Source organism: Sesamum indicum, linkage group LG12, assembly GCF_026168435.1.
Source record: "Sesamum indicum cultivar Baizhima isolate 11 linkage group LG12, ASM2616843v1, whole genome shotgun sequence".
Lineage (NCBI taxonomy): Eukaryota > Viridiplantae > Streptophyta > Magnoliopsida > Lamiales > Pedaliaceae > Sesamum > Sesamum indicum.
Window position 1 is genome coordinate 18,082,740 of NC_142668.1, and position 14,634 is coordinate 18,097,373.

General features: G+C 36.4%; 2 protein-coding genes across 3 annotated transcripts; one reads left to right on the forward strand and one right to left on the reverse strand.

Annotated features, from left to right (window-relative positions):
• Positions 1-193: 193 nt before the first annotated feature.
• On the reverse strand, positions 194-3,671 carry LOC105175760 (WD repeat-containing protein LWD1). Of its 2 annotated transcripts, XR_016063022.1 has the most exons (3): positions 2,428-3,671; positions 691-1,635; positions 194-564 (listed from the first exon to the last, which is right to left on the reverse strand). XR_016063022.1 is itself a non-coding variant. In XM_088876137.1 (1 exon), the coding sequence occupies exon 1, from the start codon at positions 3,466-3,468 to the stop codon at positions 2,422-2,424; it is 1,047 nt and encodes a 348-aa protein (XP_088732263.1). In that variant the 5' UTR covers positions 3,469-3,664; the 3' UTR covers positions 2,191-2,421. The 2 variants fall into 2 exon arrangements, 1 of the variants encoding a protein (XP_088732263.1); XM_088876137.1 differs by lacking the exons at positions 194-564; positions 691-1,635 and having other exon boundaries at positions 2,191-3,664.
• A 5,102-nt stretch (positions 3,672-8,773) lies between these two features.
• On the forward strand, positions 8,774-14,319 carry LOC105175761 (Galactosyltransferase family protein). Its single transcript, XM_011098337.3, has 8 exons — positions 8,774-9,020; positions 9,207-10,319; positions 11,206-11,438; positions 11,789-12,079; positions 12,684-12,812; positions 12,934-13,107; positions 13,220-13,327; positions 13,436-14,319. Exons 2-8 carry the CDS (start codon positions 9,419-9,421, stop codon positions 13,637-13,639), a joined length of 2,040 nt encoding a protein of 679 aa, XP_011096639.1. The 5' UTR covers positions 8,774-9,020; positions 9,207-9,418; the 3' UTR covers positions 13,640-14,319.
• The last annotated feature ends 315 nt before the right edge of the window (positions 14,320-14,634 follow it).

Here is a 14,634-nt window from a genome sequence, read left to right on the forward strand (position 1 = left end):
ACACTCCAGCTTATTTTATGAAAACTCATTTGATTTCATTGACCGACTCCCCCCCGCCCCATGTATTACTCTTTTGAAGAAGACCATTGTCGGACGCCGCTGTTCTCACTCTCAAGTCTCACCCAGCAACTGCTGCTTTTCTTTTTCGTTTTTTTCCCTCCGAGGGAGAGAGAGAGAGAGAGAGAGAGAGAGAGAGGTCAAGTGCCTTTTTTTTATTTTAGTCCTAACTGAACCCAGTGTCTTTGGGAAGGTTACAGATCCGCAAACACAAGAAGACACCACCAGCATCTAAAAGAAGATAACACAGCAGGAGCATGATGCCCGCCCATTTAGGCATCACATCAGTTTTCATTTGAAAATTAAAGGGAACATGTGACAACTGATGATGCTCCAAAGCAATTGCAACCATGCATCGCCTCCCTCCCTCATATGAATCAACCCATGGTGCCTCCTCAGCAGGGAAGTCTTCCACCCAAAATCATCAGGCATAACCAGATATCTTCATTCAATCAATTATGCTTGGATATAAATTGAAGCATGTACATTGTCCGCCATGAAATATTTCTACATTGTCATTTTATCGGGTTAGACAATCATCACAAGAAACAAAAATACATCAAATGCCATTTAATAAACTTCATAGGTAGAGCTTAGCACCATTAAGTATTGAAAAGAAAAGCTCTTCACAACCTTTAATATCTGAAGTCCAGATGCTGTAAGCACCAGAGAAGACGCAGGACATCGGAAAATTGAGTCAGAATTCTCCTCCTCCTCAGCATTTAACACCTAGCATGGCCATCTCTATGTCGACATAACACAGCTAACAGACAAATTAGATTCCAGACACAAAAAATCTGGAACACCAACGCATCTCATTCAATCAAAAAAATTTGCTATTTGCCTAGAAGACATTATTATCTTAGAACCAAAGCAAACACTTGATTCTCGGATGAGTGTATCTGTGATTGGGGGGGGGGGGAGGCACTACAACCAGGACTGTGAAACATGGGATAAAATTTCCACGGTGAACCAAACAAGCAAGACATGAGAATGTCTTCTATTAAATATGTCAACTTGACCCCTGCAAACGTTTGTGCTTTAGAATTCCAGTAGCAGAAATTATAGACACATTTCATTTAAAACATCAAAGCTACCAGAACATGTAGGTACAGCTATTCAAACTTTTCTTTTGAAGACAAATAATTCTGATCCACAAGCCCTAACATCATTCTTACAGATAGTAAAGCATAATCCAAAAGACATGAATGGAAAGAGTGATTTCCATGATAATAAAGAATTCTCACTATTTCAAATATAAAGTTGAGCTGAATAGTTACCTTCTATTGCTAAAAACCAAGATGGGGCTAATGAAATTAACTGCTTCACAAATATGAATTAACATGAAGCCAATTACAATGACCAATGAAATATACTTACTGCCTGAAGGCATTGTTTCAAGGCCGAATTAACTTCCACACAGTGAAAAGTGAAGGATGCAGGTACATCACCCTGTTCACTACTGTTGTTCAATCATTGGCCACTCTCCACTGCTTAATCCACAGCAGACTTTCTTCAACATGCTGAACGACCTCAAACGCCAAACAGATAGATCTTGGAGGCAAACCGTCATTTATCCTGACAAAAATTTTCTGTTATCTTGTTGTCAGGCCCACGAGAGGGCTTGACTGGTTTTAGAACAGATGCAACCCACCACTAGCTTGTAGTTTCTTGAAGAGTATGCATTTGGGATTTAATGTAGGGTTGTTGGTGGTCAAGACTGTGATACTTTCAGATTCTGGCATTTATCAGTAATAATAATTCTGGAAGGAAAAAATTAAAAGCTTGCAAATTTAGTGCTCGTTCGGTATTTTTTGTGTTTATCAAGCAGTTTTAACCATCAAGTCTCCCATAACAAATTGTGTCTACAAGTGCAGGTTCATGTTATACCTTCATTTGAACTCCTAGCCTCTTCTTTATCAAACAAAAGCACCAAAAAAATTTATACCAGGACATAAAAGATTGGTCCTGGGACAAGCACATCATCCGAAGCACTTGAGAACAAAGAATAATTCCTCTCAGCAATGGCAAAACCAGCTATGAAAGAAATTTTTGTAAAAACTTGCACCAAGGACAGTAAAAGATTTGGTCGTGGACAAGTAAATCATCAAAAGTTATGAGTGTAAAGAACAATTTGTCTTGGCAACGGTACCAGGAAGGAAATTATCTTCATTGTCAGAAGGCAGAAATAACAGAATTAAGCAGTTTCCTTCTTTCTCTAATTAACCAAGCAAGAAACTGCAACTAGAGTTCAAACATTAAACAAACTGACTATTGCCTGAGATTGAATAAAATGTATCTTGTTCAGCTTCGAGCTGTAGAGGGTCAGTAAAATACCACTAATTCACAAACAGAATCATCTACTCATACCCTCAGAATCTGTAGCTTGTTTGAAAAAGCAATTGCAACCCAATCAGGCTGTGATGAGGACCACTGTAGCTGCTCAATCTCCGCCCCAGCAGTGTAGGCCAGAATTGGATCCAACCCGCCCTCCACTGGCTGTCCCATCGAAGAAAGATCCCAAATTAAAGCTTGAGAATCATCCCCCGCGGTGCAAATGTGGCAAGAACTATGTGGCGCCCACGCAATCGCGTTCACACTAGCCTGATGCCGCTGCAACTCCACCACTGGCAATGTTGGAAAACGTATATCCAGAACCACAACCTTGCTACTGTCCATTATAATAGTAGCCATGTACCTCGGATCCTGCTTATTCCAGCCAAGCCTTACTAAGGGAGTATCCGGCTCCGAGCTCTCGTAAATAATGGTCGAATGCTCCTTATCTCGAAGGTCGAAAACCCTAACCGAACCATCCGCAGAAACCGAGGCGAAAACCCCAACCCCGCCCCAGGCAATATCGTAAACCTCCTTATCGTGGGCAATTAGCTGCGTATCCACCACCTCTTTTTCAATATCCCAAATCGTACAAGTGGTATCGATACTCGAGGTCCCAATCCTCCTCGGCTCAGCTTCGTTCCAGTCAAACGAAGTCAACGGCCCCGAAAACTCGCTATTGCGGTTATTATTCAACAAGCTTTTAAGCTCCACGCGCCTCCCGCTGTCGGAATCGGAGATTTGCCATAGACGGAGGAAATCGGAGGATGATGCTAGTAAATCCGGGCGCTGGCATTCTTTATCGGGGATGAAGATAAGCTTGGTGGGTGGGTAGGGGTGGTCGAATGAGAGGGTGGGGTCGGAGCGGATCTCACCGGTGGAGTCGTCGAGCTGAACGATTTCCACACGGTTGGGGTACTGTTCAAGGAGGCTGGCGATGGCGAGCCGGTACTTTTTGTCCTTGCGTACGCTCCAGTTCATGGCGTAGATGTGCCATGGGGCTTCGTATGTGTAGATCTCGGAGCGGCGTTGCTGTTCATCCGACCCGTCTTGGTTCGGATCGCTGCTCGCACCCATCTTTCACGGGCTTCTTCTTGTCTGTTCTCGCCGGCTCTGTGAGAAAGTTCCAGAAAGAAAGAGATGATGCGCGAAGGGTGTGTACCTCAGATTACTACTCAATCTCAATTGATTTGAAGAAATAAAACAGTAAGGAAAAGTATAAATGGAAAAAAAGAAAAACTCGAGAGATAATAATATCAGAGTATGTATATAATAAAGAAAGAAATCAATCAGAACGTGGCAGTACGGAGTAATTGAATTTGAAGCATAGTTGTAAAATGGGAGAGTAATGTGGCTGAATTGGAATTCAATTGTAAAGTCTAGAATGATTAACATATGACATACTTGCAAGAAATTGTTGCTGTCAAGTGACTTCACTTGTTGAACCATGCAAATAATTTAAATTTCAATTACATACATATGGTATTAAACATTTTTTTCCTCTTATGTTAAAAAAATCATTTTTTCCCTTTTTTTTTTATACATAACGATGATTATTACTTTTTATTATTTTCAAATGTATATATTTTAATAAAACTATTAAAAAATATGACACAGGACTATTTAGTAGGTCCGGCCGACAAGTCCTCAAGCCCACTACTTGGATGGCTCGCCCGATCAATTGTCCTGGCCCAGCCCACCTCTAGTACCTGGTCTACTATCCGGTTCGATTCCTCTAATACTTATATCCTTGTTTTACCCTAACCCTATTATTCATTATCTCATCATTGGTGGTTTTCACCCAACAGTGGTATAAAACCTTCGGGTTCTGGGCTCTCTTTCTCCGGTAACCAGTAAGATTGTTCCTCAACTTTGATCTTATTGCTAGATATATCTATTGTACGCCATGTGCGAAAAATAACCTTGTGTTGCTATTATTCTGAAATCTTATATTCTGTTCTTTCCCGCTGTGTGGGAATATTTCAGGCTGTTGAGTGTGATTATTTTTTTGAAATTGCTTAGTGCACGATCATTGCTTTGTGGGTTGAACTATTTCTGCTTAGTGCGATTATTTACTGTTTGTTTCCCTAAACCTAGACCAAACCTTGTTAATCTCTCATCTGACCTGTCCCTTAAGGCTGTCCGATATCTGGTTGAGATTTAGGTAAGGATCCCTCTCAATCTGTTGATAAACTACTAATTTTTGTTCTATGATTATGTTGTTATTCCTGTTTGGATCTTTATGCATTTGTTAATATCTTTGTTATTATATTAATATGCTTGTTTATCATCTGCAATCTTTTGATGAAAAATTTAACTTTTCTATTTGGCAAAAAAAAAAAAATGAAAGGTATTGTAATACAACAAAAGATTTGCAAAACTATAGACGGAAAATACTCGAAAAATATTTCTGAAGAAAAAAAAAAAGAGAAAACGATGAATATGCCTACTCTTCTATAATTATGAATATGTCTGATATTGTTTTAAAAAAAGTTGGAAAACAATATTCAGCAAAAAATTTGTGGAATAAGTTAGAAGAACTATATACAGAAACTTCATTACCTAGTAAGTTGTTTTACTTGAAAAAAATTTCAAATACAAATTAGATTTATCTAAATATATTGAAGAAAATTTAGATGATTTTACAAAATTAATTCAAGATATCAAACTAACTGGAGATAAGAACATAGATGACTATTCTCCTATTATTTTGTTAAATACTATTCTTGAAACTTATAGTGATGTAAAAATTGCTATAAAATATGATATATTATTGATTTTGTTGTATGAAGATAATAATTTAAGGTTTATAAATCGTTCAAACTTTTTATAAATCATCTTCCCAAACGAAATACTTGGATCGAATACGTTACCTCATTTCCACAAATGCTGTTAGATGATGCAACATATGATGTGATCGATGTCCTGTTATACAATGTAGTATTTATTTCAATTAATTTTATTTTAAATAAAAAATTTAATTGCGCTCAACATGAAAGATTGACGTGCTAAACTGGCCGAAACTGATGATGTTTAATTACTTTGTCTATATTTATTTAAAAAACGAAAAAGCATTCTCCACTTATTCATAAAAAATTATAAAAGAAAGGGGTTTCGGATATCGGGGCAAAACTATAAAATAAGGAAAATAAGGGGGCCAATATGAAGTTTTCACCTTTTTCAGGGGGCCCCACTGGAGCCTGATTGGGTGCCTCCGTTATTCTCTATCTTTCATCTTTCACAGACAAGTGACAACTCCTCCTCCAACTCCCATTTATTTTCCCTTTTTTCTTTTGTTTTTCATTTTATATTTCTTATAACGGTAAAGTAGAATTACCATTATTAAGATTTATTATAATTACAAATAATTTATTGTTACTGAAATTTTATAAATATGTCAAGTAAAAGTAATTGTATAGCCCTAGATGGTGGAGTGTCTTATCCTCGTTGATTTTAAAAATATATATATAAAAAAAATTGAGGATGCATTAAAAAAAATCTATATGGATTATTAGTTCATAAAAATATTTTATAAAATATATAATGATTCATAATTCAAATGCCAGTTTGATTACTTATCACAAAAATGGATCTGAACAAATGGTCGCTAATGGAATGAACTTGTTGTTAATAGATATTATACTCACAAATGGTGGTTACTTACACCTAGCAACACCAATTTTTTAAATTATAAAAAATGTCCTTGAGTATTTATAGACATCCCTACTCAAATTCTTTTTTTTAGCCATATGATTTATTCTATCTATCTATATTAGAATGCTAAATTTAACCCACATGATTTTTTTTTATGTCCATAATATTTTTAAATTAATTTTAATTTATTTAATTATTTATTTTCAATGTGATGTGCTGATTTATAATCTTATTCTTATTTATTATATATTTAATAAGTATAAATAATTATTTATTATATGCATACAGAAACAGTGTGTCATAGCGACTAGTAATTATATCAAATAAGGGAAGGTTGCAACTTACATTGATTATAAAAAAGGAAAAATTGCATAAACCCCCCTTGTATTTTTCAAAATACTGCATACTCTCCCTTCCGTTAGGTAAATACTAACGGCGTTAAATTTTTTTTAAATTAACCGTTATACCCTTCTTATAACAACCATTGATCTTTGAATGTATAAAATAAACGGTTAAAATCTTAAGTAATTTAAATATATTTTTTATTTATATATACATTATATACAACGTAATATACTATTTCTCCGAAATTTTCTCTCTAAGATTCCGACGTCGTCTGAAAGAATTTTCGGCCGTGGCTTATACCATTCGAATTCTCTTCTTAAGACGAACATAACCATACCATTAATTTGAATTTTCATTAACCGGAGAGAGTGAGCTTCGAGCATGATCGTCAAAGTTTATTGGCTTCGATTCGTCGCCGTCCAGAAAAATTCAAGCCTGGTACCACCACCACTAGATTCGCCTCGACCTGAAGATTCGAAGTAGACCAACCTTGCTCATTTTCATCAAGTTTTTGCTGAGTTTCAAAAATTTTAAATTCATTCATGCCGTGAAGTTTCTTGCCGTCAATTCGCCGCCGTATGGACAAATAATGGCCTGAAACTACCACTATTCGACTCCTTTCCAAACGATTCTAACGAGGCCAAGCTTGCCTATTTTCATCACCGATGGTGACGATGACGGAGAATATGAGAGATAAACAAAAATTAAGTAAAATTGTTTAATTTAACAAAATTTTAAAATAATAAAAAATAAAAAATATTTAATTTTTATATAAGTTAAAAAATTGATATAATTTTTAAGTTATATCGATTTAGTATATTTTATAAATAAATATTAAAATATATTTAAATTAAATAATAATTTAATTTAATTAATAATATATAATATTATAAGTAATTTTTATTTATATTCAAATAAAAGGGACAAATCGGATATTTGCCCACTTAGAATCCTATTTTTATACAGTATGTTTGTTGAAGGATGTTAAGTAGTATATGTAGTGGAGGAAAAGGATATTTTGGACCATTGCACTATCAAAAAAGTTGAAATAGAGTAAAAAAGGTCTCTACTCTCATTTTCACATCGTGTACAACACCTTCCGTCAGTTTGGACATGGGGGTCGTTTTTGTAAGGTTTCAGAATTCACAGAGTCTTTTATGATTATTTATTTAACACGGGTAAGTTTTGTGCAATTTTAGCATACCACGGGAAGTATTTTCCCTATAAAAAATTAACAAAAGCAAGCAGCAATACATGTTTTCATTTTTTGGTGTTTTCATCATTCTTTGTCAATATACTAGTTTTTGTTGCACACGATTTTCACGAGCATATAAAAAATTTTAATGTGAGATGAAGTAAGAAAGAAAAACAAAATATAAGTGTGCGTTTATTAAAAATATACATGGAAGGTTGTAAGAGAAAGAAAATAAATATAGAGAAAAAGAGAGAAAAAATTAATTCTAATGGGGTTTATTAAAATTGTTAAAATATGTAAGGGCAAAAATAGGGGTGTCCATTTCGGTTAACCGAACCGAACCGAACCGAATTTTCGGTTAACCGAAAATTCGGTTCGGCCATTTGGAAAACCGAAAACCGAACCGGTTGGTACCGGTTCGATTCGGTTAAAACCGAACGGAAGTTCGGTTTTTTTCGGTTTTAAAACCGAAAAAAAACCGTTTTTTTATTTTTTATTTTTTAAAATAATATATTTTGATATTTTAAGCCGAAATTGATGTTGCAATTTTATCCAAAAATACAAATACCAAAATTAAATTCTAATTTAATAGTACAAGTCACAAGTATAGAACAACTTCAATATGTTAACATTCAATATCTAAAAATAGTACACTTTTCTTTAGTTTTACTAATATAAATTATATAATATTAATATTATTATATATATAATTATATAATGTTTATATGTATAAAAAATATATATATATATTTTTTATTATTTATAGAATTTCGGTTTTCGGTTCGGTTCGGTTACCGAATTGGTGACCAAAAAACCGAACCGAAAACCGAATTTTTTTTTAAAAAAAACCGAAAACCGAACCGAAATTCGGTTCGGTTTTCGGTTCGAACCGAATTTTCGGTTTCGGTTCGGTTCGGCCGGTTTTCGGTTTTTTTGCACACCCCTAAGCAAAAATATGGAAAATATGAGAAGAAAAATAGAGTACTGGGCTGGGCTGAGAGATAAAAAATTATAAAATAATTAAAAAATATTGAAACATTATCATGAAAAATTAATTTTAGAAAAATAAAATAAATGAAAAAATAAAAATGGGACAATTGAAAATTAGTACGATCAATGTATTTTTTTTTTTTTTGGTAAGAGTATAGATATATAAAATATACACATATATATATATTATTATTAAATTCAGGCTCAGACTCAGGCTGAGGCTCAGCCACCACTTCCATCTCCGGATTGCCCAAGTCTTCATTGCTATCAGGCCAACGGCGAAAAGATAAATTATAGTAATATTTTTGTATGTCTCTCCACTTTTCTTTTTCTCGTACTGCAAAAGCTAGGGTTTTTTTTTTTGCGACTCTTCCAGACCACACTCTATACCGATCTGCTGCGACATTTTGGATTTTGTCTAACATTTTTCAGCCAATTCTGGTTGGTAAGTTTACATTTCAGTTTTTCGATTGGTGTACGTATTATAGTGCCGTTGATATTAGTTGAATGCGGAGAAAAAGGGTTTCCGTCAATGCATTGGCGCCTATTTCTAAATCTAAATGAACTTCTGCATCGGATTCCAATCATCTTATTTTCTCTAATAGATGCTTGTTGACATCGTGCATTTTAGGCTTTTATGAACGTGCGGGTGCTGGAGTTCATGCTGGAGATATTCTTGGTGGATTGATCCATACGTGGTGGTTGGGTTCTTGTCTGGAAGTTGGGAGTTGTGGGAGATGTGTGCATCTTGTAGTTGGGTTCTTGTTATGTTTGTGGAGGCATGGGTTGGAGTGAGATTTGGCTTTTGCTGAGGACGTCTGTTTGTTTATTTGGTTTATAAGGATGAAGAGATTGAAGGGTGAGTCTCCAAGTGTAAGGAGGTTCAAGTTGTCATACCTTTTACTGGGAGCAGGCGCGATATATTTGATTCTTATTTTCTTCAAATTCCCTGAATTTTTGGAGAGTGCTGCAATTTTAAGTGATGATGATAGCAATGGAAGCTTTGATGGATTCTCAGTCAGGGATGAAGAGGATGAGGAGATAACTAAATCAAATGTTAGTTCTGATGGGTTTCACAGGATTCTACAAAACAATGAATTTCTGGATCCTCCTGTAAAGCCTCAAGAAGCAGCAGCTTCAAAAGAGAAGAGGGACCACCATTTGGCAATTAAGCTGTCGCAGCAGCAATACGGTCGAATAACTGCTGAAGTATTTAGGCGTATGAATAGGACCCATAACTTGTCTGTGATGGAAAGAATGGCAGATGAGGCTTGGGCTCTAGGGCAGAAGGCTTGGGAAGAAGCAAGTAAATATGACGAAAAGGAGATTGACATGACCACTATACTTGAAGGGAAGCCTGAATCATGTCCTTCATGGGTTTCAATGAGTGGAGAAGAACTGGCCAAAAGAGATTTTATGATGTTCCTTCCATGTGGTCTCGCTGCAGGTTCTTCCATTACGGCGATTGGAACTCCACGCTATGCTCATCAGGAATATGTACCACAGCTGGCTAAAGTAAGGGCTGAAGATGCACTGGTTTTGGTGTCTCAATTTATGGTTGAACTTCAAGGATTGAAGGTTGTGAACGGGGAGGATCCACCAAAGATTTTACATTTGAATCCTCGGTTACGGGGAGACTGGAGCCATCAGCAGGTAATTGAGCACAATACGTGTTACAGGATGCAGTGGGGAAGAGCTCAAAGGTGTGATGGCTTACCTTCCAGAAGTGACGATGATATGCTGGGTAGCAACATTCTTTCCTTTTGGCTTGTTGAGTTAATTTGTTTTCAGAATATTGCTTCTCTTATTTTTCACTGTATGAAAGGATTTGGCAATTTCTTGATGCCAAGATGGTGACTTGAAGCGTCAATACGCTGATAAAAATATTGGCATGGATTTAGGAACCCAATGGTATTTGTCTTCTAAGGTGGCCAAAACATGGAATCCAAAATTCAAGCTTCGCTTTTATGGTTAACACCGTGATCAAAATGTGAAACTTCTTCACTCAGCATTCTGGAAATGGAAAGAAATTCTTAAAAGATCTAAATAATTAACTGCACCAAGGTAATGGAAGTTAAGGCATGAAGAAAATCCACAAAATGCACGTTGCTTTACCAGGAGCTTATTTCCACTAATGGATAGATGTGAAAACTTGCCTGTATGACATAAATCAACAATTTACATAGATTTTACCATCTTCCATCTTTGAGGCAGTGCCTTCTGCACCAGGTTTCAGCAAGAATACTGTTGTGCCTTCATCTTCTTTATATGTCTGATTCTATCCTAGACCATTAGCCATTTGTATCTGACCAATTTGTTTGGAAATCTGAACAAAACAAGTAGTAGTATTGGCTTTGCGTTTACTTTCTACTTTATCTGATGTGGTGGCATTCCCCCCCCCCCCCCCCACCAAATTCCTGGACTTTGATTGTGCTATGCTTGACTTGCCCTAAAACGATGCAGAAATGTTGTGGATTCCCATATTACACCTCCTTTTATTATGTGGCATTTTATTATCTATTGGCATACTCATGTATAAACTTCTCTAACTTTTTGTTTCTCTTTAACACATATGATTTGCTTGCTTTGCTGGTGGATCTTCTAAAACTCCTAGGATATTATCCTTGCAGTTGATGGATACATGCGTTGTGAAAAATGGATGCGTAATGATATCATAGATACGAAAGAATCCAAGAGATTTTCATGGTTTGAGAGATTCATAGGACGTGCAAAAAAACCAGACGTAACCTGGCCGTTTCCCTTTCGGGAGGGACGAATGTTTGTTTTGACTATACGTGCTGGAGTTGATGGATATCATATAAATGCTGGCGGTCGTCATGTAACGTCATTTCCATACCGAATGGTATGTTACTCGCAGTCTCAATTGGATGACATAATGTGATAGTTTCTTGAGGTTCTGCCATCAGTTTAAGTCTGACTTGCAAAAATTCTGATAGGCTGGAGTTGGTCAATCTGGCATAAACATCTTTTCAAGCCTTTGAACCTATTTTTCTCTAGCTTATGCTACTTCTCTATTGAGATGTAGTTTGTTTGTTACCGAATTGCATTCAACTATTTTAATTATTGACCCTTGTTTCAATTCTTGATCGCAGATAAAGCAGTTTGACAGCTATACTTTTCTAATTAATAGATAGATTCCATGTTTCAAAATCTCTCGAACATTGTATAATATTACTATTATTATTTATTCAGGGTTTTGCACTGGAAGATGCAACAGGATTGGCAATAAAAGGTGATGTGGATGTTCATTCAGTATATGCTACCTCTTTGCCAACCTCTCATCCAAGTTTCTCACCCAAAAGAGTATTAGATTTCTCTGAGAAGTGGAAATCTCAACCCATACCCCAAGGTCATGTTAAACTCTTTATTGGAGTTCTTTCTGCAACCAATCACTTTGCAGAGCGTATGGCTGTACGAAAGACATGGATGCAATCTCTACCAGTCAAGACCTCTAAAGTAGCTGTTCGCTTCTTTGTTGCACTGGTAGGCCAACTTTTCCTTTCAATTGTATCCTCTTCCCTAAGTAATTCATCTTTTGAGAATTCTATTCTTCATTGTTTGTTTTTGAATATATAAGCATTTTGTAAGTTAAATATATCCTCAGAATATGAGATACATTGAACTTCTAGGGTACTTGTGAGTTATATATTCAGATATCTACTTCAGATGTTTACGTATGGATACCAAATGAAGGTGTGAGGGCCATTTATTTATATAAGGATGCATCTTCACATGTTAAAGTTTTGATTCCAGAGAAGGCATTTTATTGCATCTGTCTACATGTACTGTTGCCAACAGTCATCAGGTTTTGCACTGAGCATATGGAGATCTGGTTTAGCACGAAAAAACATTGTGCATACATTGCCTGGTACAGTCATCTTTAACTGAGATGTAAAGAAAGGAAAAGGAAACAGAGAAAAATGGTACTAGCCAGATATATCTTGAAGCTAAAGGGTTATGGTGTTCTGAACATGTTTTCTTTATGATTTCCTGCTTCCTGGATGGCATTTTTTTACCAAGTGTATTTCTACTAGTATACATGTGATTATTAACTGAACTTAACTCATCTAAAGAGACTTATTCGCAGAACCCCAGGAGTGAGGTGAATGCAATTTTGAAGAAGGAGGCTGCTTACTTTGGTGATATTGAGATTTTGCCATTTATGGATCGTTATGAGCTAGTGGTTATTAAAACTGTTGCCATTTGTGAGTTTGGGGTATGTTCATAGAATCATATTTATTTCTCACTCTTAATGCTTCACTAGTCTCTCCAGATATAGTCTGGTTGTTGGCAGATTTTGTTCTTCCTCTTACCTGCATTTATATTTTTGGTCGTAGGTTCGAAATGTAACGGCGGCTTACATTATGAAATGCGATGATGACACTTTTATTAGGGTTGACACAATCTTAAAAGACATTGAACGCGTGTCTACTGGAAGTGCCTTGTATTTGGGCAATCTAAACCTCTTGCACAGGCCTCTTAGGACAGGGAAATGGGCAGTCTCTTATGAGGTAAATATGTACTCTTGTATGAGAATTACAGTTGACATAAGTTTGGCTATTTAAGTTTTTGCAGTCTATAGATATGCTGGTTTACTCTGTAAGATGGCTATCTTGTCTACAGGAGTGGCCTGAGGCTATTTATCCCCCTTATGCCAATGGGCCTGGATATATAATATCAAGTGACATTGCCAAGTACATCGTTGCTCAACATGCAAATCACAGCCTACGGGTTTGTAATATATCTGTTGTTTTTACATCTTATTGTTGGAGTAAAAATCTATCATTATTGTTTTACTGAAGCATACCCCCACACACCACCTTTGCCCCAACTATGCAGCTATTTAAAATGGAGGACGTGAGCATGGGAATGTGGGTTGAGCAGTTCAACAGCACAAAAAATGTGCAGTATTCTCATAATTGGAAATACTGTCAATACGGCTGCATGGAGAACTACCACACTGCGCACTACCAATCCCCATTACAGATGATCTGTTTGTGGGACAATTTGATGAAGGGTCGGGCTCGCTGCTGTAATATATGACCCAAAATGTAGAGTTGCTGCCGGTTTGTATTCTACCCAACTACTGTAACTTGGCAATCCAAGATTGTCGAATTTTGTACATCAGAGGAGACTTTGGGGTCTGAGAAGACACTGCTTCTATTAAAGAGAAGCCTCCCCCCCGACCAAAAAAAAAGAAAGAAAAGAAAAGAAAAATGATTCTGATCATATTTGTGGTCGTGCGCAAGGATTTGTCTTATTTTTCCATTGCTCGTCCGGATTGTACAATCTGTATAGCCTGGTTGTGATATTGTACTGTTTCACTACATAGCCATTCAGGGTTTAGGCAATGGAGGGAGAAGCACTCTCTCCTTATCCAAGTGATATCTATCTAGGTGTGGTTGTTGCATCTATCATGTATTTCATTAGTCGGAGAAATCGGCAGGACCTTTGCCTCTTTTGACTTGCTTTCTTGATGAGTGAGTGATTGTTCAATTCTAAACAAATTGCTGTAGGTAAATTTGCCAGAGCAATTCTAGCGATCAAGTCACTCTTGCTTTCTTGATGAGTGATTGATGTTCAATTCTTAACGTATTGCTCTAGGTGAATTTAACAGACAGCAATTCTAGCGATCAAGTCACTCAGTTACGAAAGCATACTAATGTTGCGTTGGATTGTCTGGTTTGTTATTTGTATTTTTATGATAAATTGATATTTCAATAGTTCTTGTCAGTCTTGTGTTAAAGCGAACAAAATTCTGCCTTGTCCGAGAGGCAAGAACATGACAAGTGGAGGAGAAGAAAATTACTTGAGCCAAAGACTCGTCCCAGCTGTCGTAGAGGCCGCCGTTATTACAGGGTTAGAAGGAAAGAGTAGAAGTGAAGCTCGATATTTAAATCGGGAATGGTCCAGAAATTTACAGGTGGCGCGAGGCAACACACGTGACCGGTTTGGATGAGAGTTCAGATCTGGACAAAACCATCTGCATCACCCGAATACAGATCCATTAAAAAATTAACTGCCGACTTTTTACCCGT